This window comes from Myxine glutinosa, chromosome 13 (genome assembly GCF_964187855.1).
Source record: "Myxine glutinosa chromosome 13, kmMyxGlut1.1, whole genome shotgun sequence".
Taxonomy (NCBI): Eukaryota; Metazoa; Chordata; class Myxini; order Myxiniformes; family Myxinidae; genus Myxine; species Myxine glutinosa.
Window position 1 is genome coordinate 57,681,206 of NC_136273.1, and position 26,096 is coordinate 57,707,301.

At 45.6% G+C, this 26,096-nt stretch overlaps 1 protein-coding gene across 1 annotated transcript in view; it reads right to left on the bottom strand.

Moving 5' to 3' along the window:
- Positions 1-26,096, bottom strand: part of LOC137438368 (voltage-dependent P/Q-type calcium channel subunit alpha-1A) — a 387,802-nt gene that overhangs the window by 170,735 nt on the left and 190,971 nt on the right. Inside the window, exons 23-24 of the mRNA XM_078767016.1 lie at positions 14,249-14,378; positions 11,168-11,227 (exon numbers count right to left, since the gene is read on the bottom strand). Of these exons, the coding sequence (XP_078623142.1) occupies positions 11,168-11,227; positions 14,249-14,378 (190 nt within the window). The remainder of the gene's footprint in view (positions 1-11,167; positions 11,228-14,248; positions 14,379-26,096) is intronic.

Consider the following 26,096-nt stretch of genomic DNA (forward strand, 5'->3'; position numbering starts at 1 on the left):
AAGGTCACAAGGGTACACGTCAATAAGGCAATGCAAGGCGAAATGCGTACGGAGGGCGAAGTGAGAAAGCTCGTCCCTACCGTACGTCACCCCCCTGTCACCTACACTACCCTTGCCCTTACCCCATATGTACAAAATCTACACATTACCAATTCGTCACTACTGTCACGTCTTCCCCATATTTCCCCTATACCAAATTCGTCTCCACAATCCCTCGACTTCAAAATTTGCCATCACCAATTCATCATCAATCCTCATAAGGAGGGAGAGATGGAATTACGCACAATGTCACACCCACATCATGATGCGTCTCACAATCCAAAACATTTGCATCAAAAATAATTAAACATGGCATGGTGCGGAGTACCTGTCACCTCAGGTGAGTGGATGCAGATGGTGCGAGGAGATCCTTCATCCTAACTATCCTCTAAATGATTTTAACACACTTTACACTACCCGGGGTCTCTCCCTGCCAATCCATTGGCCAACTTACACTATGGGTTCTAATAACCAATTCCCATTGACCAAACTGTCGTGCTTCTCAATTTGGGGTCTCACTCCCCCGATTCATCTCCCGGTGCCTTCGCACAATTTCTGGGCTGCGACGTGTAGCTCTCCCAGCAGGTCTACCCACCTGCACACCTCCACCACTGCAGTTGCCACCCGAGCTTACCTAGCTCCTCACCCTAACCTAACTAACTGGGGAAGGCCCTCTCCTGGCTCTGTCACCCCTTGGTGCCCTCTGGCACTGGGCTACCCGGGTCCGTCCTCCGGATCCTCGGGCCCCATCCACAACAACTACTACCGGCTCCCAGAGCCCACCTGCGGCCTCACCTGGCCGACATCCTCACAGTGGTGGAGTGCCCAAACCAACTACACACACTAACAGGCTACACGCCCAGCCATTTCCACAACACTAATGCACCCATCCAAAGACCATTCTTTCACCCGCACCACAGATGCCAATATCCAACCACAATTTACCTATACCCTCTACCTAACACTTACTCTACCCGCCCCGGGTATCCGTGATGGGGGTCCACTCTTCCCCCATTCACACCTTCGCACCATCCACTCCACTCCACAATTTCCACCATACTCACTCCACGACCATCCATTCCAATACTCCAGATATTCCACACTACCACATACACCTGTTGTTGCACACCTGTGCCCTCACACCTGGTGCCACCTGCACCCTCCTTTCTTCCTGGACCATTTGGTCAACACAACACGCAATCACCACTACTCCCTCATACACTGCTCCACACACCTGTTCAGTTGCACACCTGTGCAATCACACCTGTTCAATCTTCAAACACACGGCATCATCTCAGCTAACTACTCCCCTCTGAAACTTGCGCTTCTCAGTCGTCCCTTTAAACTATTGCGCTCCCACGTCATTATCATCCACACTAAACTACCTGCGTCCCCACTACAGGTATCAGTCACTAACTAAACTTAATGTTACCTAATGTCATCTTCGCTAGGTCCCTACACACGATATATCCTAACCCACCCGGGCTAGTTTTCACTGCCATCAACCCCATTATCTATTGCGCATTTGCCCCAGCTCCGTGAGGGATGGTGGATTTGCCATCCCACCACATCGGGGGTCTCTCCACTATCAATTTTGCTCGTCCAAATTCCAACCAATTCAAAAATTTTCCATTTACTGCCAATTCTACCCACTATTATAAATTTCGTATCAAATCACTACCATCATCATCACAGTCCGCTATATCCTAGCCTCGGTGCGTCGTGACATCATTAAACTCGGTTCGTAAAGCCGAGCAATCAATTCGGGTGGTTTGGTCGCCTGCAGGTTGAATCCGTCCGGCTTTCGGTTCAAGGGAGGTGGTTTGGTTGGGCCGGGATTCCACGCACCATCTCGGCGCGGCACCTTGCGGTCCCGGGCCCGATGGCTCAATCTCCCCCGGTCGGAACCCCGTCCCCACGAGGGGGCACCGTTCCGCTTCCTCCCACTCGCCCTTGAACCGGACCGGTCGCCTCGCCCGCCAAGGCCCGGACTCGACCGTGCGGGGCGGGGCCAAGCCCGAATCGGCAACGACGCTTCGAAGAGAAGCGACGCAGCATCGACCCGCGCCGGGCCTCGCACCCAACAAAGCACCCCTCGCACTGAGTGCTCGCATCGGCTATCCGTCGCCCTAACCGCTAACCCGGTTACCGTCGATGCTTCACTTGCATGCTTACAAGCATACGCTACCCCTTTCACCCTCACAAACCTGGCGTTCCAACGCCGTCAGTACATTCCACCAACGCTCTCCCTGTTACACACCACACCTCTCGCGCACACTTTGGTCCACACCTCTCCTCCGTTACGTCCTCCGTAACACTCACCATGGGCGTGCACTCTTGCATCCACCCACTAACGCGCTCGGATGGGCTCTCCCACACTCGCGCCATGACCAACTCAGGTGTGCTTCCTCGCACACGTTCCACCACCACCTTACTCTCCGTGTCACACGCCGTACACCCCGACGTGCATTCTCGCTCGCACTCGGTTTCACACTCGCGCTCCGATGTGCCCTCTCGCACCTGCGCCATCACCAACTCACTATTCGTGTCACACTCCGTACACCCCGACGTGCATTCTCGCTCGCACTCGGTTTCACACTCGCGCTCCGATGTGCCCTCTCGCACCTGCGCCATCACCAACTCACTATTCGTGTCACACTCCGTACACCCCGACGTGCATTCTCGCTCGCACTCGGTTTCACACTCGCGCTCCGATGTGCCCTCTCGCACCTGCGCCATCACCAACTCACTATTCGTGTCACACTCCGTACACCCCGACGTGCATTCTCGCTCGCACTCGGTTTCACTCCCACACTTTATAACACCCCCACTCGCCGACGCACACTTTTTCCTCCCACGCGTGCCATTTCCACTCACACGGGACCCTTCACCAACGCCCGGATGCTTCCTCGATCCCAAGCGCGCGAAAATTATTTTGTCGCTAAACATCCTCCTGCAAAATCTACCCGCACAATATACAGCACGACTCACCTGGGGGATCCTTTTCTCCACGCGAACCTGCAAACTTCCATTCGGGTTAAGCACAGCATCGTGATGTGAGCAGGGACTTTGTACATAATCCATTTCTCCCTGCAATTCCCGGGCTACCTCCGTCATCTCTTCAATTTTAATTCCCAGCACTGCTTTTTCTTTATTAACCTTGGCGACCGCTGGCTTTAATAAAACACCCTCCTCTACCTCAGCGGTCGCCGGCTTTTCCAAACCCCGTGTCGCGATTTCTACCCCCGTCATTGTACCCGTGCTTTCCTCCGCTTCGCTCAACCAGCGCTTTTCGACCCGCGTTACCTCGTCGTGCACCCCTGGGACCCTTTCGCCCAACTTGCGGTCTCTGTCCCTCTGCTCCCTTTTCTCCCTATCGGCCCTCATTTCTTTCGTTGTTGCTTCAATTTGCTCAGTCTGAGCCCTCATTTTGTTTATTATTCGCTCATTATTAGCGTTTTCTTTCTGTACTTCCACCATGATTTGGACCATGAAGGCTTGCATTTGGAGCACCGTTGGTAGTACAAAGGGTGCGGCCGCAGCTGCCCCAACCTCGTGCGCGAGAGCGCCATTTTGTGCGCCTGATACCCCCTCAACCACACCTTCTTTACTCCCCTCCACCATTTTCCCCACTTCTTCCCTGGGGTCCTGGGTCGATTCTACCCCGTCTATCTCTCCCACCGACATCCGATCGCCTTGATTGTCCATGGCGCGATCTCAAAATTCGGGTTTTATTAAACAAAATTTCGGCAGCTCGTAATTTTGACCAAAATTTTTTTTCTAGATGTTTTTTAAAAATTTGGTTCGGGCCTCGAATCTCACTCCCCGACACCAATTGTTGCTTAATAACACAATTGGTGTTCCAAAATTTGGGCCTAACAAATTTAGTCCCAGGTCCGAATCCAACTCCTGACAACCAATTGTTACAGACGCGGTTCAAAGATGTTATTTTACCGAGCGGTTGGTATTACCGCGTCCGAACAGTTACTCCCCGATTAGAACCCGATTCCACCCGACGTTGACCAGATTGCACCGCAGATATTCAATCGGGAAACCTCTAAAGCGACCGAAAGAGAAGGAAAAGAGAAGAAGACAGAGTACGGAGGAAGAACAGATTTATTATACACACACAAGCAAAAAGAAAGAGCGACCAAAATTATTTACAAGCAATGGATGGAAAAAGCAGTCACACAGTGCATCGTTAGCTTATTCTATTCAATTTACTTAATCCCAAGACAACGAGTAGGACAGACGACGTTCACACTTACACGGGGGATATTGCAGGCAGGTAGGGCTTGAGGTGGATTGCTGGAGGGGGGAGGCAGGGTCGGAGGCAGCAGCTCTCAATTCCTCGCGCTTTTGGCGGGAAAACCCTCCGTCGCGTATCCGCTGCTGTAGACGTCACGCGCTGGCTCGGCACACCTGCTCCTCTCCTTCTGGTGGAGCCGTCTCCCTCCTTTCAGCGCGTCTCTCCAAAGCTGGTTTCCTTTCCGAGTACCTCTCCTCTTTGGCTTGGAGCGTTTCGCATCTCACTGCTCCTCTTGGTGTCGCCTCTTCGCTCATCTCCCAGGTCATCTGGTGAAGCAGTCCCTTACAGTCGCTTTTATCACTCGGGGCGGAATCAAGCCGCCGGCTCCGAGGGCACGCCTACCGGGTCGCTCACCGCGGTGCTGATTGGCTGTTAGGGCTGGCTCACTCCTCCCCTCTATGACGAGGTGGAGACACGCCTTTCTTCTCCGAGGTTAGCACATGGGCAATGGCGGCTTGCGGGATTGAACACCACTCGCCCCCCTTTTGAAAGGAACTTTGGAGAGCGGAGATGTTTGGGGAAATTGCAAGGGCCTACGCTTATTTTGTTTGATACAATGCAAAGTCAATCTAGTGGGAAACACATATTTAGCCTACATAGAATAAGGAAATACACTATTTAAAAAGATATATCGTGGCCTGCGTGTAAGTTTCATGGAATTAACTAGGAGGACGGCTGCGACCATTATTTACATTACGAGGGTGTTACACATAACAAAACCATACTTTTTACATTCGTTACACTTCCTCCAAAATTGTTACACTCCTCAAAAACCGTTACACTTCTCAAATTCGTTACCCACTTCTCAAAACCGTTACAATATCATACCAATGTCTTATATGCATGCCTGCTGTTCCTGTAGACAGAGAAGGCCTATTTGGCCAAATGCATGACCGAAAATGAAAGATCGTCTTGAAGCTACACCCGTAACTTATTTAATTCCTTCCAAATATATATATATACAGTCACGTGAAAAAGTAAGTACACCCCATGTAAAGTTTTGACTTTTTCAACATATTTCAACATACAGCTATTTGATCTTCATTTCAACAATACTGATAGATAAAGGTGATGTAATATAACAAATATCATGAAACATTTACATTTTGTAGTCCATGGTATAATTTAAATAAACATTAATGCAAATTTCGCATGTGGAAAAAGTAAGTACACCCCTACATTTATCACTGAAAGTGGGAAAGCATTCATCAACTCCGGGCAGCCAACGTTTCTCCTACCGCAGCATACACACTCAAAAATGTGCTGGATACGTACCTGGATGTCTTCAAGGATGAGCTTGGAACCTTGAAAGGACATACGGCTAAACTCAGGGTTGACCGGGATGCCAATCCTATATTTTGCAGGGCTCGCCCAGTCCCTTTCGCCCTGCGTGAGCGGATTGACAAGGAACTGGATCATCTTGAAAATGTGGGGATCATCGAGCAAATCCAGTATGCCGAATGGGCAGCGCCCATCGTTCCGGTCATAAAATCGGACCAGTCCATCCGCATATGTGGAGATTATAAAATGACCGTGAACAGGTGTTCTTCATTGGATAAATATCCAATCCCAAGGATCGAAGACCTCTATGCTCGTCTCACGGGAGGCAAGACTTTTACGAAACTCGATCTCAAATCCGCCTATCTACAGCTCTGCTTGGACGAGAATTCGAAACAGTATCTTACCATCAACACGCATCGTGGATTGTACAGGTACCACCGACTTAGTTTTGGAGTGAAATCTGCACCTGGAATTTATCAGCGTGTCATGGACAGTTTGTTTGCCACCGAACACAACGTCGTTTGTTACCAGGATGATATTCTGGTTACTGGTCGTACGGACGCGGAACATCTACAGAACCTGGAGAGAGTTCTGAAGAAGATTTCGGACTCCGGCCTACGTTTGCGTCGAGACAAGTGCAAGTTTATGGTGCCATCAGTCACGTACCTGGGTCATACGATTGATGCCGAGGGTCTACACCCAACAGATGAGAAAGTCCGAGCTATCAAGGATGCTCCTGCTCCACGAGATGTGACCGAATTGAAGTCATACCTCGGATTGCTTCAGTTCTATGGTCGCTACATCCCGAATGTGACCGACGTTTTGGGCCCCCTTTATCGGCTTTTGAGGAAAGGAGTCTCCTAGAGCTGGGGGTCTACTGAGCAATCAGCATTCCAGACCTCTAAGGATCTGCTCAAATTGTCCAATGTTCTCGTTCATTTTGATCCAGAGAAGGATCTTGTGCTGACATGCGATGCCTGTCGGTATGGAGTGGGGAGTGTATTATCACACGTGATGCCTGATGGTACGGAAAGACCGGTTGCATTTGCATCCAGAACGTTGTCCCCGGCAGAGAAAAACTATTCCCAACTTGACAAGGAAGGATTGGGAATCGTTTTCGGCGTCGGCAAATTTAGCCAGTACCTTCTTGGACATCATTTCACGATTCGCACTGATCACAAGCCGCTGATCAGTCTGTTTGGTCCAACTAAGGCGACATCTGACACACTACCGCCCAGGATCATCCGCTGGTCCCTGTTTCTCGCTGCTTATGACTACACCATATGTTATAAGCCCGGTTCGTCTATCACAAATGCAGATGCCATGAGTCGGTTACCCCTTCCAGAATCCGTTGATGATTCGCCTACACCAGGATCCATTATCGCACTGATGGATCATCTGGAAGATTGTGCTGTCGATTCCGGCCAGATCCGCACTCATACTCGATGAGACCCCGTTCTGTCCAGAACTGTCCAGGCTGTACAGCTTGGATGGCATTTGCTACCTGAGGGTGACCCAGATTTTGCGGCTTTTAAAGCACGTAAAAACGAACTCAGCGTGGAAAATGGTTGCCTACTCTGGGGATGTCGTGTCGTGATCCCGAAAAATCTGCGTTCCAGGGTCATGGATGAAATCCATGACTGTCACCCCGGGATTGTGAAGATGAAGTCACTCGCCAGAAACTATGTGTGGTGGCCGAATCTTGATGCTGATATCGAACATCATGTTCGACATTGTTACCCCTGCCAGAGCACCCGGAATACACCTGCGAAAACGCCACTGCATCCCTGGGAATGGCCCAGCGAACCGTGGCATCGCCTACATCTCGATTATGCCGGGCCTATTAACGGCAGCATGATTCTAATAATTACGGACGCGCACACAAAATGGATTGATGCCTATGTGACGCGTGGTACTACGTCAGCCATTGTCATCGAAAGACTCAGACACTGTTTCGCCACTCATGGTCTGCCCAGGATGATCGTGAGTGATAACGGTTCGTGTTTTTCCAGTACCGAGTTTGCCAAGTTCACACGTCGGAACGGCATCAAACATAAGTTTGTCAGCCCACATCACCAGGCTTCAAATGGCTTGGCCGAACGATCCGTGGGAATCATCAAATCCGGATTGCAGAAACTTCAGGAGGGAACCCTGGAAACAAAGCTGTCTCGTCTCCTGTTCAAATACCGCATCACGCCACAATCAACAACCGGTGCAGCTCCGTCTGAGTTATTGATGAAACGACACTTGAGATCGACACTTGACAATCTCAAACCAGACATATCATCAAATGTTTATCAGAGCCAGCTTAATCAAAAGTTGGTGCACGATAAGACGTCCAACAGTCGATGTATCAACATTGGAGATCCAGTGTTTGCCCGAAATTTTGGTGCAGGTGCGACGTGGCTACCGGGGGACATCATCGAGAAGCCAGGTCCACTGTCCAGTGTGATTCGCCTGCAGGACGGCCGCGAAATTCGTCGACATCAGGACCACATAACCTACCGTCACTGTGAGTCGATGGAGCCTGTAGCATCGTCACAGTCAGGACAACAGTTCGACCCGCCACTGCCGGAGATCGTCGTGGCCGCTCCAGCCGGCTCGGATGCCCCGAAAACCTCTGCAAACGCTACACCTTTCATGGAGACCAAAGGAATGACCTCGTACTCTGTATCCACTGGTACACCGCGACCCAAAGGAATCACCTCGGACTCTGTATCCACTGGTACACCGCGACGCTCAATGCGTGAGAGAAAAGCACCCGACCGGTTGAATCTTTGAAGATGTTTTTTTTCACGTTGACACATGTTCTATTTTCACGTATTTTCATTATTCTCATAACCGTTTGCACACATATTTTCACATGTTTTGGAAATGTTGCTTTTGAAATGTCAATTCTGGAAATCTAGCACGTATTGCTCTTGGTAATTTTGGACTTAAAGGGGAGGATGTCATGTATGCAGTGCAAATATTCACCGTTGTATCCCTACACCGGGACCGGGTGGTATCCCTACGCCAGAGCTCGGATGGCGCTGCTGTGAATCGGGCCTTGAACGGCAGAGTGAATAAACGCGTACGACAGTTGATCGTAGTTTGTCGAGATACATTACAGCTTTCATGACCATATAATTTTGTATTTATACATTTGCTTTTTTCTTTAAAAAAAAATTCGCATTTATCACCAGAACTCCAGATATAACATAGTTCTTCACCCACAATTGGTGAATTTAATTTTATCTTTATTGTCCACAAACCTTACTTTACGACAGCTCCTTGGATGCCAAGCAACATTAAAAGGATTATGTTGTTGTGTCCATCTTCACTTTGAATATGAGGTGAAATTAATGATGAATGTTGTTGAATTAGTCTTCAGTTTTAATATGTCATCTCATCCTCATTTCTCAAAGAAGATATAGAATGTTCTCCAGTGATGAGAACATCAGAGACTTCCCATCCCACTGCACACAGGTGAGGACTGAGAGAGGTAGTATTCCACATAGAGGGATGATCATGGAAAAAATGGATGGAAAAAAAACGGGAAAAAAAATATTAAAAATAAATCATTAATATTTATTCAATAGATATTTGTATCAATATCATACCAATGTCTTATATGCATGCCTGCTGTTCCTGTAGACAGAGAAGGCCTATTTGGCCAAATGCATGACCGAAAATGAAAGATCGTCTTGAAGCTACACCCGTAACTTATTTAATTCCTTCCAAATATATATATATATACAGTCACGTGAAAAAGTAAGTACACCCCATGTAAAGTTTTGACTTTTTCAACATATTTCAACATACAACTATTTGATCTTCATTTCAACAATACTGATAGATAAAGGTGATGTAATATAACAAATATCATGAAACATTTACATTTTGTAGTCCATGGTATAATTTAAATAAACATTAATGCAAATTTCGCATGTGGAAAAAGTAAGTACACCCCTACATTTATCACTACAAATACCTAAAATTATAATCAGGTGCACCAGCTCAGGTGCAAATGATTACAACATCGTTAGAGAGGATCTTGGAGGAACCTGTCTTATTTAAACCTCAGACATTTAGTTTGGTTTGCTCTTTGTTGTTGAAGTGTGCGGCCTCACCATGCCTAGATCAAAAGAGCTCTCTGAGGCCTTCAGAAAGAAGGTTATAGATGCCTACGAGTCTGGGAAGGGATTTAAAAAGATCTCCAAACAATTTGAAGTCAATCATTCGACTGTCCAGAAGATCATCTACAAGTGGAGAAGATTCCAAACAACTGCCAACTTGTTCAGGCCAGGCTGCCCCAGCAAGTTCAGCCCGAGAGCAGACCGCAAGATGCTGAAAGAAGTCTCTAAGAACCCCAGAATGTCATCACGGGACCTACAGGTAGCTCTTGCCACTGTTGATGTCAAAGTGCATGAGTCTACCATTAGAAAGAGGCTGCACAAATTTGATCTACATGGGAGGTGTGCCAGGAGGAAACCTTTGCTGTCCAGAAAGAACATCAGGGCAAGACTAAAGTTTGCCAATGAACACCGAGGCAAAGACCAGCACTTCTGGAACAATGTGCTTTGGACAGGTGAGTCAAAGGTAGAGCTATTTGGCCACAGTACCAGAAGACATGTTTGGCAAAAACCAAAGACAACATTTGACCACAAGAACCTGATACCAACTGTAAAGCATGGTGGTGGAAATATTATGGTTTGGGGGTAGCTTTGCTGCATCAGGGCCTGGGCAGCTCACCATCATAGAATCCACTATGAATTCTTCATTGTACCAGAGGGTGCTTGAGGATAATGTGAGGCCATCTGCTTCCATTTAAGAATTATGGAGGCCACTGTGCTCTTGGGAACATTCAATGCAGCAGAAATATTTTTGTAGGCTAACCCAGATGTGTGCCTCGACACAATCCTGTCTCTGAGCTCTGCAGGCAGTTCCTTCGACCTCATGGCTTGGTTTTTGCTCTGATATGCATTGTCAGCTGTGAGACCTTATATAGACAGGTGTGTGCCTTTCCAAATCATGTCCAATCAATTGAATTTACCACAGGTGGACTCCAATCAAAGTGTAGAAACATCTCAAAGATGATCAAGAGAAATGGGAGGCACCTGAGCTAAATTTCAAGTGTCATAGCAAAGGGTATGAATACTTATGTCAATGTGATATTTCAGTTTTTTCTTTTTAATAAACTTGCAAAACTTTCTAAAAATCCTGTTTTCTCTTTGCCATTATGGGGTATTGAGTGTAGATTGATGAGGGAAAAAATGAATATAAACGATTTCAGCATAAGGCTGCAACATAACAAAATGTGAAAAAGTGAAGGGGTCTGAATACTTTCTGAATGCACTGTATATGCATATATGTATTCATATTGAAGATGGAAGTGACAAGAACATGCCGATGAGATCTTGGTTGAGGTCCCAATCCAGAACTGGTCTATCAGTGGGATACAAAAAGTAAACTGTTCAGCCTGGCTGAGGTATGCACACTACTGAGTGCTGTTCTCGTTGTGGAAGTGATGATAAAAATAAGAGAATTCAGGCTTACCTTTATAACCATCTCAAAAGTGAAGACACCCGTGAAAACGTAATCAAAATATTTTAGGACCTGAAAACAATAGAGCAAGACTCATGGGTACTGCAAAGTCAAAGCAATTTTGGTAAAGTGACAGTGAATACAACTGTAAACTTCCACAGACAGATTAACACTGGTGAGTTAGTGGGGAATGAGTTAATATGGACCTTTTTAAGAGTATTTCTAATTCCAAACTTTCTCTGAACAACATCCTATTCCTCTTGGTGATCAATGACTCACTAAACACAAAATAATGTGCAATGAAAGCATCCAAAAATGCACAACAACTATATTCACTAAGGGACTGTCATAAATATACAAATCCAGTACCGTATATACCAGTGTATAATATGCACCCGTGTATAGTACGCACCCCTAACTTCCACCCTCATAAAAAAAAAAAAAAATCATTCATTTTCAGATTACAGTCGCGTGAATCTATGCATTTGTACACAAACTTTAAGTAGCACAAAATGAACATTTTGAAAGGAAAAAACCCACAAAATATTTAGCTATATGTAGTCAGTATTCTGTTACACACGCGTCAGTGTACAGATGTGCATGCAATTGAGGGAGCTTCTTTGCTTCATAGAAGAAAGGAGAGAGTAGAGAGATTATTAAAACATTCTTTATTGTGGAGTTGTGGCCCTGCAAAGGTCCGCTTGGGTGTGTGATGGGCTTCTCAGCTAAAGTCAAGGAAATCCTCATCGTCGCTCTCCTCTTCGAAGACGGCATGCAAGTCCTCGTCTGTGTAGTACAGGTCACCATCGCTCTCGTTGTCGCTGTCGCCACCACTGGAAGCTGCCTCCTGCCAGATTATATCATCTTTGGTACCGTCCATGCTGTTAGAAATACAGCACTTGAGAAAGGCTCGCTTTATGATCGCTGGCGGCATCTCCTCCCACACCTTTACAATCCAGCCACAGATCGTCGGGAGGTCCACCTTCCTCATTCGCCCGCTCTTTGTGTAACTCTTGTCCCCCTCCAACATCCAATTCGCCCAGCATCGCCGCATACCTTCTTTGAAGGGCTTATTGATGGCCACGTCGAGGGGTTGGAGTAGGGAAGTCATCCCACCCGGGATGATGACGAGGTCCGTGTTGGAATGCCGGAGTAGCTCTTTGGTTTCTTCTATCTTGTGACAGCGAAACGCATCCAGGACCAGCATATTCCGTCGTCGAGAAAGGCCGCCATCCCGCCTACCCCACTCGGACAGCTACTCCTGGACCAGGGCCAAATCCATCCAACCCTTCTGTTGGGCTCGAATGATGACACCCGCTGGAAATTTTATCTTGGGTGGAGTTTTCCACTTGAAGACGACATACGGTGGAAGCTTGCCCCGTCAGCGGTGCAAGCGAGCATAACGGTGAAACGGTCTTTTTGGTGGCCGGTGGTCTTGACTGTGACGGTCCGCTCCCCCTTCACTCCGATGCTGGTCCCTTTTGGAATGTCGAAGGTTAGAGGGGTCTGGTCGGCGTTTCCGATCCTGCTGAGCGGGTAGTTGTGCTCATACGGAGATAGTGTTAGTTGTCGGAGATAGTGTCCTCATAGTTGGATAGTGTCCTCATAGTTGTGTCCACACGGACACACAGAGATACGGAGATATCTAGGACATACGGAGATATCTAGATAGATACGGAGATATATCTGATCGGAGAGATATCTGATCAGACAGAGAGATCAGAGATATATCTGATCGGAGATATATACGGAGATATCTAGATAGATATATACGGAGATATCTAGATAGGACACACGGAGATAGTGTCCTCATAGTTGTGTTTCCACCATACGGTGGAAGCTTGCCCCCGTCAGCGGTGCAAGTGAGCATAACGGTGAAACGGTCTTTTTCGTGGCCGGTGGTCTTGACTGCGACGGTCCGCTCCCCCTTCACTCCGATGCTGGTCCCTTTTGGAATGTCGAAGGTTAGAGGGGTCTGGTCAGCGTTTCCGATCCTGCTGAGTGGGTAGTTGTGCTCCCGGCGAAGCTTGATTATGAACGCCTGGAAGCGTGTCGTTTTGTCGGCCGTATCGTCGGGAAGATGCTGTGCGATGTGCGTGCGGCGTCGTACCGACAGATTATGGTGTTCCATAAATCTGTCGGCACACGATGTGCTGGCCATGAAGTCTTCGATGTCTCCGTCCAAAGCGAAGCTCCTTGCCTTCAGCCTGAGAGCAAGTGTAGAGATGGCGTGACCCTCTGCCCACTTCTCCCGAACCCAGGCGATGACACGCTCCTCCAGCTGAGGCCACTTCGCCGATTTTCCCCTGTTCGCCTTCTTCTTCCTCGACATATCCTCTATGGAAGCCTTTGTTATTCGCCAGCGTCGGATGACAGACTCATTCATGCCGTGCTTCCTCCCAGCTTCTCGGTTCCCAAACTCTTCTGCAGACTGGCAGATGGAGAGTTTGAACGCTGAAGTGTATGACCGCCTTGACATCTTGATCTTCTCTTCTCTGGAACCGGATAGAACGTATGAAGACTTTCAGTCCGAGCTGACGTTTACGGTAATCTGCCCTATAATTTCGGATTGCTACGCAATTGCAGTCATAAAATAAAAGACCTTCAAAATAAAAGACCGATGTGGCCTTTCAGAGCGGGAAAAGCCGTTCTATTCACATTCCGGAAGCGGTGTTGCTTTGAGCGGCAAATCCATAGAAAGCACGTAATGGTACAAAACCTGCTTGCCATCCGGGGCGAACGAGCAGCAATGGCAGCCCTGCATGTCGGCGCAATTGTGCATGACGCAACGGGGAAAACGTGCAACCGAGATCGCTTTTCGTAAAATACTTTTTTTCGTAAATGTATTGGAAAATTGACTTGTTTTGAAGCCGTTTTTTTCTATCCCTGTGTATAGTACGCACCCCCAACTTTTGACTTTTTTTCCAACAAAAAAGTGCATCTTATACATCGGTATATACGGTATTTTTTTTTTCTAAATTTCATCCTCATCCTTCTACATAATTTCACTAAAACAACAACAACAACCAATGCAGTCCGACTTCACTCTTTGTGAATTTAAATCTGTTTTTTTTTCCCATCTCCAGAACTCACCTGGTTTCTTGTGGACTCGCTCCTAACTGGATCCTCTGCAGCAAGAGCGATACTGCTCATCCCAATGACCGCCAGGATGCACATCTCAAAGTAGCGCAAGTTTACCACAAAGTGGCACGCCCGGCGCACTCTAACCAAAACACACACACACACACACACACACACACCTTTTAATGTCTGTTCCCCACAAGTCTACTTAATTATTGTACAGGCACAGCTATTCCTAAAACATTATGTAAGAACCTTAAATTATAAGATATTGACTGGCTTCCCGACCGCACAGATCATCAGCCGGTCAATGTTCCTCCCTGAGGTTTCTCTCCTTTCAGGCCAGAACCTCACCAAACGGCAGATCCACAACTTCAGTCACGGAGCCACATCAGTACATGGGTCATATCAGTAGATCCACAACCTCAGTTGTGTCCAGGCAGTCAGTCAATGCAGCAATGCAACATCTCTATTCAAACTTTACGCGCTAGCGAATTTAATGTATTATCACAATGACATATTCAAACCTGTCATCCCACCCTTTTCAAAAAGCAGATTTTTTACTTCCTCAAAAACTCTTAGACTATTCTCTCTTTTTTCACCTTTCTATCAATGCAGCTCTCTTACTTAAGGCCTGGCCTTGATGAGGTCTATATAGTCCGTGACTGAAGCCTTTAACATAAATTTAAAAAAAAATCCACATATGATGGTCAACAATGTCAATCACAAGAGTACAGTGTTTGGGGCAGCCAAGTGCAAGTAGATCCAACTGATCAAGGCTAGACCAACTACTAATAATAATTAACCCAAACCATCGATGGTGTCATGGTTAAAGCATCCTCTCTGAATTTGGGGAGGTCTGTGTATGAGCCCCAACCGAGTTGGTACGTGCTACTTCCTTGTTTGATGCTCAGTATTTAAAAAGGATGGAGTATGCACAAACAACCAAAGGTTGGCAACCATAATGCAGGCTTGATAGGCCTAATAGCCTCCTCCTGTATTGAAGTTTCTCGCAAGGGAACTCATAAGTCCCCAAAATGGTGGAATTTTGAAGGCCCCTTTCCCCGACATACATATTATACATTTCCCTTTCCTGCACCTCTCATTACTTTCAACTCCTTCAAACCTCCTTTGCCTTTTGCTCCCTCCATTCAACTCCCCTACACCTCCTTTTCTGTCCTATCCTCCACATGTCCCTTTTCTCAACTTTTTTTTAGTTCAAGTTAATTACTTATAATCTATGCACATAATAAATGGTCATTGTCATCATCCATGCACATCATTTAACGGGACTCGGTGGCATAATGATGAGATCGCCTGCTCTGAGTCTGGGAGGCCGGTGGTTCAAGCCCCCACCGAGTCATACCAATGATTTGTAAAAATGACGCTTGACACTCAACATTTACAAAGGATAATCAAAATAAAGACCAATTAATGCAAGGATAAACATTAAACAACCATAGGTTGGCAACCACTGCACAGGATTCATCGGCCCAATGGCCTTCTGCGTTGAAGTTCCTTGTAAGGGAACATATTATTATTTTGGTTTAATGTGTAATACTGCTATTGTAGGTCATTTTAGGTTGTTGCAAGGTTTTGACACCATAGTGACCCCAACATTCATAATATCATACTAACTCGCACAATGCCCAATTGGCAATGGCCTATCAGAAGACACCAAATGTGGCCCACCAATGCTTAAGTCGGGATTGCCAGTGATTTATGAGAACAGGGAACTCGTGCATTTCTCGAAACCGCAAAAAGTGAGTTGAGAAATATTTGCTTTTGAAATAAATTTTAAATCAAGCCGGTAAATTAAAAGGGATACTATTATGACACTTAGCCAAACATATTGTTACGTTTATGGGGGGTAGGCAATGCAATACCTTAGTCCAGGTGTAATTGTATAGGATAGTGTGCTCCGAATGCCGCGATGAAGAAGAAGAACCCCCTGTACCTAAGTAGGGAGCCGTTAGACCGGATGTCGTGTAAGAGTGTATCTTTGTTCCCATGACGAGGGGTGGGGTTGTGTTAATTAGTTGTGGATTAAGGGTGAATCCCCTGTATGATGGCCTCTGTGATTTCTCCTTTGTTCGTTATAACACACACCACACCCGCCATGCACTCCACACCTAAAAATAACACTAAATAAAAGTAGGAGGAAACAGGCCATTCAACTACCGCTGATACCACTGACCGGGTGATCACAAAGGCTGGCAAGTGGCCGTGAGGCCACGCCCCGAAGAACCATTGGTCAGGACGGCCATAGAGCGAGGGAATGGACTCGCTGATTGGAGCGTGTGCGGATGTCATTGGATGACGTAAGAGCCCTGGGTACAAAAGATTTGGGGTCCCGACATTTTCTCTCTCTGCTTCTGGATTTGATCGCGTGCAGTCGGCATTTTATATATCTTTCTCTGTGGGGCCCGAGCTGAAGAAAAGCAGTCAAAGTTTGTCTTCTTCTTGGATCTGGATTTCATTGCGAACATTCACATTTTCCGACCTCTTGAGCCAAGGACATTGGTGCCCTGCAGTCGGACATTGGCGCTTTTTGGTCCGGGCTATCGGTTTGAGCGGCCACATTTTCATTTCCTTGGCTCTTTGGTGCTGACGGTGTGCTGTGACAGTGCTGTCCGCGCTGAGAGGCCGCAGTGCTGTGTGGAGCAGACGGCGATGGACGGGCGTGGCCTGCTCGCTTTGCGCTCGGCGGCTGGAGGAACGAACTGCGCGCCAAGACCTGTTTTCCCGCGCACGGACTCGGGGACCCATGCTGCGGCTGGCGGGTGAACGAACTGCGCGCCAAGGTATGTTTTCCCGCGCAGGGACGCGGGGCCCCAACGATCTCCGATGAGGTTGAAGAGCCGCTCAAAGCTGAGTACCTACATTTTTACTTTCGTTTATTTTATCATCCCCTTGTGTTGTAAACGAGTTCTTTTGGGAGCGCTCCATTTAGGAATTTTAGTTTACTGTGCATTTCTTTGTTTCCTGGCTTTTATTTTAATAAACCTTTTTATTGTTGCAATTAAATTCCGTGTCAGTTAGCTTTGATCATCGGGGCCGAAGACGTCCAGTGGGATCCGCACAGGTAATAACTTCATTGCCCTCATCCCTGCGCGTATTCACACTGCCATTGGATTGAATGCCTTGGAGTTAAAGCTCGATCGGCTACCCGTTACCTTGGAGGATCTTAATCCCCAGGAACACGACAATATTCACGTTTCTATGGTTTCTTGTATATTCGTGTTGTGAGACTGTTTCACTTTGTCTGTCCCTCGACCGTAGATCTATCTGTTTGTCACATTAGTGTTTAGCCTCCATGGTATCTCCATGACTAACGTTGTCATCAGCAGTGTAGTTCAGGCAGAAATTTGTCATTTGGTTGGGATGATGTTGCAATGTTGCATGGTGGCCCATTCTTTTTATAAAGAAATATTGAGGCATTTAGCGTCCCCAAGCAAGTGATCGCAAAAGGTCATGGTTATAATAAAGGCTATTTATTTTTTATTATAAATTTCTAAGCTCAACATTCCACTTTCCATACTGCCGTTGAGCTATTCAAAATGCATCTTGCATTGTTGACTCACTCCTGAATATAAAAATGTTGACTCTACAAGCAGATATCATATGTGCAGCATATCTGTATTTCCATGGAAGAGTCCCTATACTTATTACTTTCAGCACTTAAGGTGGGCAGAGGTTATATTTTCACCCCTGTCTGTTTGTTTGTTTGGCTGTGAGCAGGATATGTCAAAAAAGTTGAGGACAGACTCCAACAGATTTTGGTGGAGAGGTTGGGTATGTGACAAGTATAAATTGATTCGATTTTGGTGAAGGATCTGATAATTTTGTACACCGCTCCTTTCCTATTCATCTCCAGGCGCTGCATGACGTCATCGCCAGGCACCGAAGGGGGCCCCCGGCGATGATGCGCACTGAAAGGGAGTACTTAGTTTTCACTCCGATTTCTTTCTTGATTGTTTTCTTGTTTGTTTGTTACTTGCAAAATCAAAGATTTGTCAAGTATATTGGTCGGTTGCGTTTGTTATTCTGTGTCTGTTTGTCACCGGCATGCAGGTCACAATTCTAAACCGATCGTCACGAACGTTCACCAAGTTGTAGAGGTCGTCCCAATTGGGACACCTCGGTGTGCCTATTGATTTTGAGGTCAAAGTTCATCTGGAGGTCAAATTTCTAAAATCGCCATTTTAAATCCGATTGACTTGAAAATTGAATAGCATTTGTATATTGAGTCACTAAATTGGGAAATGAACTATTTTTGAGGTCAAAAGGTCAAAGGTCAACTCAAGGTCAAACTTCTAAAATCATCATTTTTCATCTGAAAAAACGTTACTTTTCATCCTGTTGACCCGAGCTTTGATCAAGATCGTCAATTTTAATCTTCATGAAATGGACAATTTGCTGTATAAATGGAAAACTTTGGGGGGGGGGGGGGGGTGGATTTTGCAAGTATCGTGCGTGCTCCGCATGACGTCTTCTTGTTTGTCTGTTTGTCACCGGCTTACAGGTCATGATTATAAACCGATCATCACAAAACTTCACCAAGTTGTAGAGGTCATCACAATTGAGAAGCCTATCGATTTTGAGGTCAAAGGTCATCTGGAGGTCAAATTTCTAAAATCGCCATTTTAAATCCGATTGACTTGAAAATGTAACAGCATTTGTATATTGAGTCACTAAATAGGGAAACCAACTATTTTTGAGGTCAAAAGGTCAAAGGTAAACTCAAGGTAAAATTTCCCAAATCATCAATTTTCATCCGATTGACTTGAAAATGTAACAGCATTTGCATAACGCCTCACTGAATTGGGAAAACAACTCTTTTTGTGGCCAAAAGATCAAAGGGCAACTCAAGGTGAAACTTCTAAGATCATCAATTTTCATTTGAAAAATCGTCACTTTTCATGCTATCAACCCAAGCTTTGATTGAGATCGTCAATTTTAAACTGGATGAAATGGACAATTTGATGGATCAATGGCATCCTTTTGGGGGGGTGGGGGGAGGGGTGGATTTTGCAAGTATCATGCTGTGCATTACGTCTTCTTGCTTGTTTGTTTGTCCGGGCGATACCTCAGCCATCCTTTGAGCTAGGAATAAGCTCAAGATGCTTTGAGCTGAGCTCCAGCTTTGAGAAGCTGACATTTTGGCACAATAATGAGCAAGTGCTTTGGCAAAAACATAATTTTTTTCTTTGATTAATCAATTAATTGATTAGTTATTTAATTATTATCGATTAATTAAGTACTTATTTATTTCCTTTCTCATCTGGGCAATATCCCAGGCACCTTTTGAGCTAAGAAGCTGATATTTCGACACCACAATGACGAAGTGATTTGGCTGCAAAGGCTATTTTAGATTTATTGATTACTCAATTAATCGATTAATTATTTCATTATTCCATTAATGACTTTTTTGTTTTATTTAATAAATAAAAAATACACATGAAAGCCCACAGAATCTTGTTTCTCACAGTCTAAAGTCCTTTAGGTGCTTTTTTGCAAACTCCAGGCAGGCTTTCATGTGTCTTTCACTGAGGAGAGGCTTCTGCCCAGCCACTCTGCCATAAAGCCCAGATCGGTGGAGTGTTGCAGTGATGGTTGTCCTTCTGGAAGTTTCTCCCATCTCCACATAGGATCTCTGGAGCTCAGCCAGAGTGACCATCGGGTTCTTGGTCACCTCTCTTACCAAGGCCCTTCTCCCTCGATTGCTCTGTTTGGCCGGGCGGCCAGCTCTTGGAAGAGTCCTGGTTGTTCAAACTTCTTCCATTTAAGAATTATGGAGGCCACTGTGCTCTTGGGAACCTTCAATGCAGCAAAAAATTTTTTGTAGGCTTCCCCATATCTGGGCCTCCACACAATCCTGTCTCTGAGCTCTGCAGGCAGTTCCTTCGACCTCATGGCTTGGTTTTTGCTCTGATATGCATCGTCAGCTGTGAGACCTTATATAGACAGGTGTGTGCCTTTCTAAATCATGTCCAATCAATTGAATTTACCACAGGTGGACTCCAATCAAAGTGTAGAAACATCTCAAAGATGATCAAGAGAAATGGGAGGCACCTGAGCTTAATTTCAAGTGTCATAGTAAAGGGTATGAATACTTATGTAAATGTGATATTTCAGTTTTTTCTTTTTAATAAATTTGCAAAACTTTCTGACATCCTGTTTTTTCTTTGTCATTATGGGGTATTGAGTGTAGATTGATGAGGGAAAAAATGAATTTCAACGATTTCAGCATAAGGCTGCAACATAACAAAATGTGAAAAAAGTGAAGGGGTCTGAATACTTTCTGAATGCACTGTGTACACACACACACACACACACACACACACACACACACACACACACACACACACACACACACACACACACACACACACACACACACACACACGACATGGGCTGGTAGCTTAGCGGTGTGCACACTGGCACACGAGTTTCTAGCCTCAGTTTGAATATTGACATAACTACAAACGTGTCATTCTGGTGTTTCACATGCAGGGCAATAAATCAATACGTGCGTCGTCTCTCGAAAAGATGCTAAACAAGGTGTCCCGTCTGCTACCATTAATTGGTCGATGTTAAAGATCCCTGGCCATCTATCATCAGCACCCTGAATAAATTACAAATGCCTAAAACTTCAGTAAACGTCAGGCCTGATCTGCCAAGTCAAGAAATATTTGCAAAAAAAAACAGGTTCCGCAGCTGAACTCACAAGAAGGTGGGAATAATTGGCCCGTTAAGGAAGTCGTAATAAACATACGGAATAAATATCAACGGGGTTAAACACAAAGGGACCACGTTGGACATCAGTCGTGCAATTGTGAATACTGAACTCGGTTTGCTAATTGTGGAAAATACATGCAAATACGTTGTCTCAAAATTGGCATTGTGTGTGTGTGTGTGTGTGTGTGTGTGTGTGTGTGTGTGTGTGTGTGTGTGCGTGCGTGCGTGTGTGTGTGTGTGCTGCATACGAAAGAAGAGGAAGAATGGCTACCAAGATAAGAAAGAGAAAGGGCAGGGGACCGGGGTTAAGACAGATGTGTATGGGTATCAATTGCACAGAGAATAAAGGAGTGAGTGAATAGAGAAAGGACAGAAAGTGCATATACCTGTACTTTTTGTCTATGTAACATCTGAATGGGCTATAATTGTGTTTTATACCAATTGCTAATTAATGTGAGAAGATAAATGACCCAAGGAGGATTTTAAAGACACATTAATCTACCTATGAACATCATTCATCCAAATGGGGAATTTGGATGTAATGAGGATTCCAGGAAACCTAGTACAAAATGTTCTCTGGCGGCTAGCAGAAGGGGGTGGGGATAAGATCAGTAGGTCCTTAACGAAATAGTAGTAGTAGTAGTAGTAGTAGTAGCAGCAGCAGCAGCAGTAGTAGTAGTAGTAGTAGTAGCAGCAGTAGTAGTAGTAGTAGTAGTAGTAGTAGTAGTAGCAGCAGCAGCAGTAGTAGTAGTAGTAGTAGTAGTAGTAGCAGCAGCAGCAGTAGTAGTAGTAGTAGTAGTAGTAGTAGTAGTAGTAGTAGTAGTAGTAGTAGTAGTAGTACTGTTGGAAAGGCTATAGAGATTTGCGTTCAGAGCTCATGAAAGCTCAGGCAAACATATGTTCCCAGTTTAATGTCGCTCAATTCCTCATCTCTGCAAGTCCATGGTTTGAACTACAGTAGACAAGGGAGAGCATTTTAAAGAGAAAGCACTACCAAGACAGATGGAGAGTTAAAAGAACACCAAAACCACAAAATGACACCTTTAAACAAATAAGAGCAAAGTACCTTGTGGGGAAATACTACAAAGTACATTATGTACTGTCCAAACTTCTATAAAACTCCCGATAGATCGGGAATATTGTGCCACCTTAAACTCCGAAGTGATCCGTGAACGCAACAAAGTTCCCAGGCATACAGAACTACACTGCACGACATTGCTTTCAATCTTGCACTTTCTAGCTTTATATATTGCGAGCTTTGCAGATGCCAAAACAAAGTTAACCAAGAGATCCGGTGATCGACTCTTTCTTCACTGGGTGAACAAAAATAAAAAGTGTTAGGGAGAAATAAAGCCAAAAACGCCAGAGCAGGTTTTTCACCAGCAAAAGCTTTGGATGAAGACGTGGACATTGCAGATATATGTGATAAATGGTTTCTGCTTGCCCACAGAAGCAACATCCATGAGGAGCGTTTGTGAAGTGTTGCAGTAGAACTCCAGCACAGTGCCCCGTGAAGCAGCCTCCAACTTAGGTCCCCAACCACCCTTGGTGTTGGGTAGAGATAAAGAGATTCCCAACTTGGATGGAGAGGCACGGGAGGCAGAAGAACCTCACGTCATGGAGTGCCCATGCGATTTGCTAACGCAACAAAGTCGAGTGAGTGGATTACTCGTGCAAATATTTCCTTCCTTGATGTGTCACAGAAGGGCACCCCAGCCATGCCAGGGACCTTGCTCATATTATGCGGAGGTGGCGCAAGGAAAAGATCGCATCCATGCGGTTTCATTGTAAAAGCCACGGAAGTAGGGAGGGAAACCTGCATTGCTTCCTCGCCTTCGTAAGGGTTCTCCAGGTAATCCAGGCAGTCAGGAGGCAACTAAAAATTTTTTTAACTCTTTGCGTATCCTAAAAGGAACTCTTATTCTCTGCAGGTCTACCTTTGCTCCAAGTTCCTCAGGTGAGAGAATGCCATTCTTCCCATCCTTTAGGAGATCACCCACTGTAGATATATTTTTCAACAAGAGTTTTCTCCTTACACTGATGGAAGCTAGCAGTGGGGCTTGTAGGAGACGGTTCAAGAAAAGCGGCTCTTCCAGCAGGTCTTTCCCTGGGTGGGGACCATTTGTTCTGGTCATTTCAATTGTACACCAGGCCTTCAGAATTTCCTGATAAAAAGAAGGCAATGGGTCATTGGAAATATTTTTGGAGTTTATACTGAAAATTTGCCTTTTATACCCAAAGCCGAGCACTTTACGGAAAAAGTACGATGCCAGCGTGCACCATTGTGGTGTTGGGTTCGCATAAAGGTATCGTTTAATTGCCTGTAACCTGAAGGTGTAAAAGTGGCTTCGAAGGCAGGGAAAACCCAGTCCACCTTCAGCAAGAGGCACGCTCAGGATTTCAAGAGATACCCAATGCTTCCCATTCCAAAAGCAGTCCACCAACTCCCTTGGCATCTTAGCCAGAAACCAATCAGGAACACTTGTGCAAGAAAGCCTGAACAACAGTTTGGGAAGGACAAATTGTTTCAGTGAAAGAGTTCTCCCATGTAAAGATAGGATCCTTATGAGTCCATTCCAATCTCTCAGCTTGACCTGTATTTTTCCTTCTGGAGTGCTCCAATTGCGAATTGATGAGCCATTACGAGAGATTGACAGAATAGACCCCCAAATGTTTGAGTTCCTGGTGACTCCATGTTAATTGCTGGAACAGCATAGGGAGTTCGCCAATCTGCATTGTTCCAACCGGTAGTCCAGAGCTCTTCTGCCAATGTATTTGGGAAGATGATGCTGCCAAGTAGATTTTCTGACAGTCATAAACTGTTTGCATGTGTCGTGCACTTCCCGCAAACACGAGAACATCATCAGCATACGCAGAAAGAAAGAAGGGACTATTCCAGCCTGGTACCATGATCCCTCCCATTGTAGAGTTCAATGGAAACTTGTCTTTTAAAAGACAAGATATGACGTAGTGCAGGCTCACGACATCCGAGAGGCACAGGCCTAATGTGTGATCTTAGCACCCTCAATCGCTCCAAGAATGGCACAGCCACATGATCAGCAATAAAGGGAGGTATGTTAGAGAGTATGATTGGTGTTCCAAGGCTCGAAAGTGGTTCTACTTGGACAAAAAACCCTCCTACAATGCCTTTCTCTATCAACTTATTCACTGCAGCCTCGGATTTAAGGAAGAACACAGCTCTTCCATACATTTTAGAGGCTGCAACTATTACTGATGAACCTACCACAATGGACATTGTGCTCACATGCACTTCCATTTGGGTAGTTTGTCCCAACTAGCATCAAACGCCATGTTTCCTTGTGAAAGACTGAAACGGATGTGCTTTTTCCCCCACACCTACACCAGAAGTGATCGCAGCGACATCAGCCCATTCAGTATGCATTGGCATGATTCAAAAATAATTCATTGTCCCTCTTAGAACCAAGGTAACAAAAACACCTCATTAATCAAATAACGTTCACTCACACACCCGCTCACCACAGTGTGCAAATTCAGCACACTAAATGATGATTAAACCAAAGAACAAAAGGATCGCTAAGTACTTTAGCGATAATGCCGCAATAAGGCGTAACTAGTGGCACACAGGCGGCGCAGCGGCTGGGCTAGGCCTGAGCACAAAAGGATGGATGAAATCAAACGGAACGTCAAAAAAAATTTAGACAAGCGTTACGCCTTGGTCCCCCGTCGGTGAAGTGATGTGAGTTGAGAAAGTGGAAGACGCAAGGCGGCCATTTTGGATTTTGACGTGGCGACCCAATTTTCAATAGGGTTCTTCCTTATGCGTAGATACACCCACACACCAGATTAGAAGTTGGTAGTTCGTTTATTTTTCAAGATATTTCACTCACAAGGTTCAGACAAATATATGGTGGCGGCCATCTTGGATTTTGGCGTGGCGACCAAATTTTCAATAGCGTTCTTCCTTATGCGTAGATACACCCACACACCAGATTAGAAGTTAGTAGTTCGTTTATTTTTCAAGATATTTCACGCACAAGGTTCAGACAAATATATGGTGGCGGCCATCTTGGATTTTAACGTGGCGACAATTTTCAAAAGGGTTCTTCCATATGCCTAGAAACACCCACACACCAGATTAGAAGTTGGTACTTTGCTTATTTTTCAAGATATTCCGCTCACAAGGTTCAGACATACATGGCGGTGGCCATATTGGATTTTGACGTGGCGACCCAATTTTCAATAGCGTTCTCCCTTATGCGTAGATACACCCACGCACCAGATTAGAAGTTAGTAGTTCGTTTATTTTTCAAGATATTTCGCTCACAAGGTTCAGACATATATATGGTGGCGGCCATCTTTGATTTTGACGTGGCGACCCAATTTTCAATAGCCTTCTTCCTTATGCCTAGATACACCCACACACCAGATTAGAAGTTGGTACTTCGCTTAGTTCATTTCTTTTTCAAGATATTCCGCTCACAAGCTTCAGACATACATGGCGGCGGCCATCTTGGATTTTGACGTGGGTTGCACCCACACACGAAATTAGAATTCGGTCCTTCACTTATGCACGTATGCACGCACGGACGGACGGACGCACACACGGACGGACAGACGCACGGACGGACGCACACACGGACTGAGGGGAAAACCATAGTCCCCCTTTCGCTCCGCGGTGCGACGGGGGACAAAAATGAACCAACTGGGTTCAGATAACCAAAACGAAACCAAAATACAGAAGAAAACGGAGGAGGATGAGGAGGAAACGTCGAAAAGTAGCACAGCTCGAGGAGCAGAAAAATGGTGTGGCATAGTAGTTGTAGTAGTAGTAGGAAGACTAGAATGGCAATCTTTCGACATTGCGACGTCCACCAATATGCCGATATGCTTCCACCCACATGATTACATCATTATACATACTTGTACCAAGTTTGATTTAAATCCTTTCGGCTGTTCTGAAGTATCACGTTTTTGGCTAACATGACCTCTGACCTTTGACCTTTAGCACTGAAATCTAATCAGTTCATCTTCTCATCATAATATATACTTATACAAAGTTTGGCCATAATCCCATCACTGGTTCACAAGTTAGCACAGCAACATCATTTTTACCTAATGCGACCTCTGGCCTTAGATC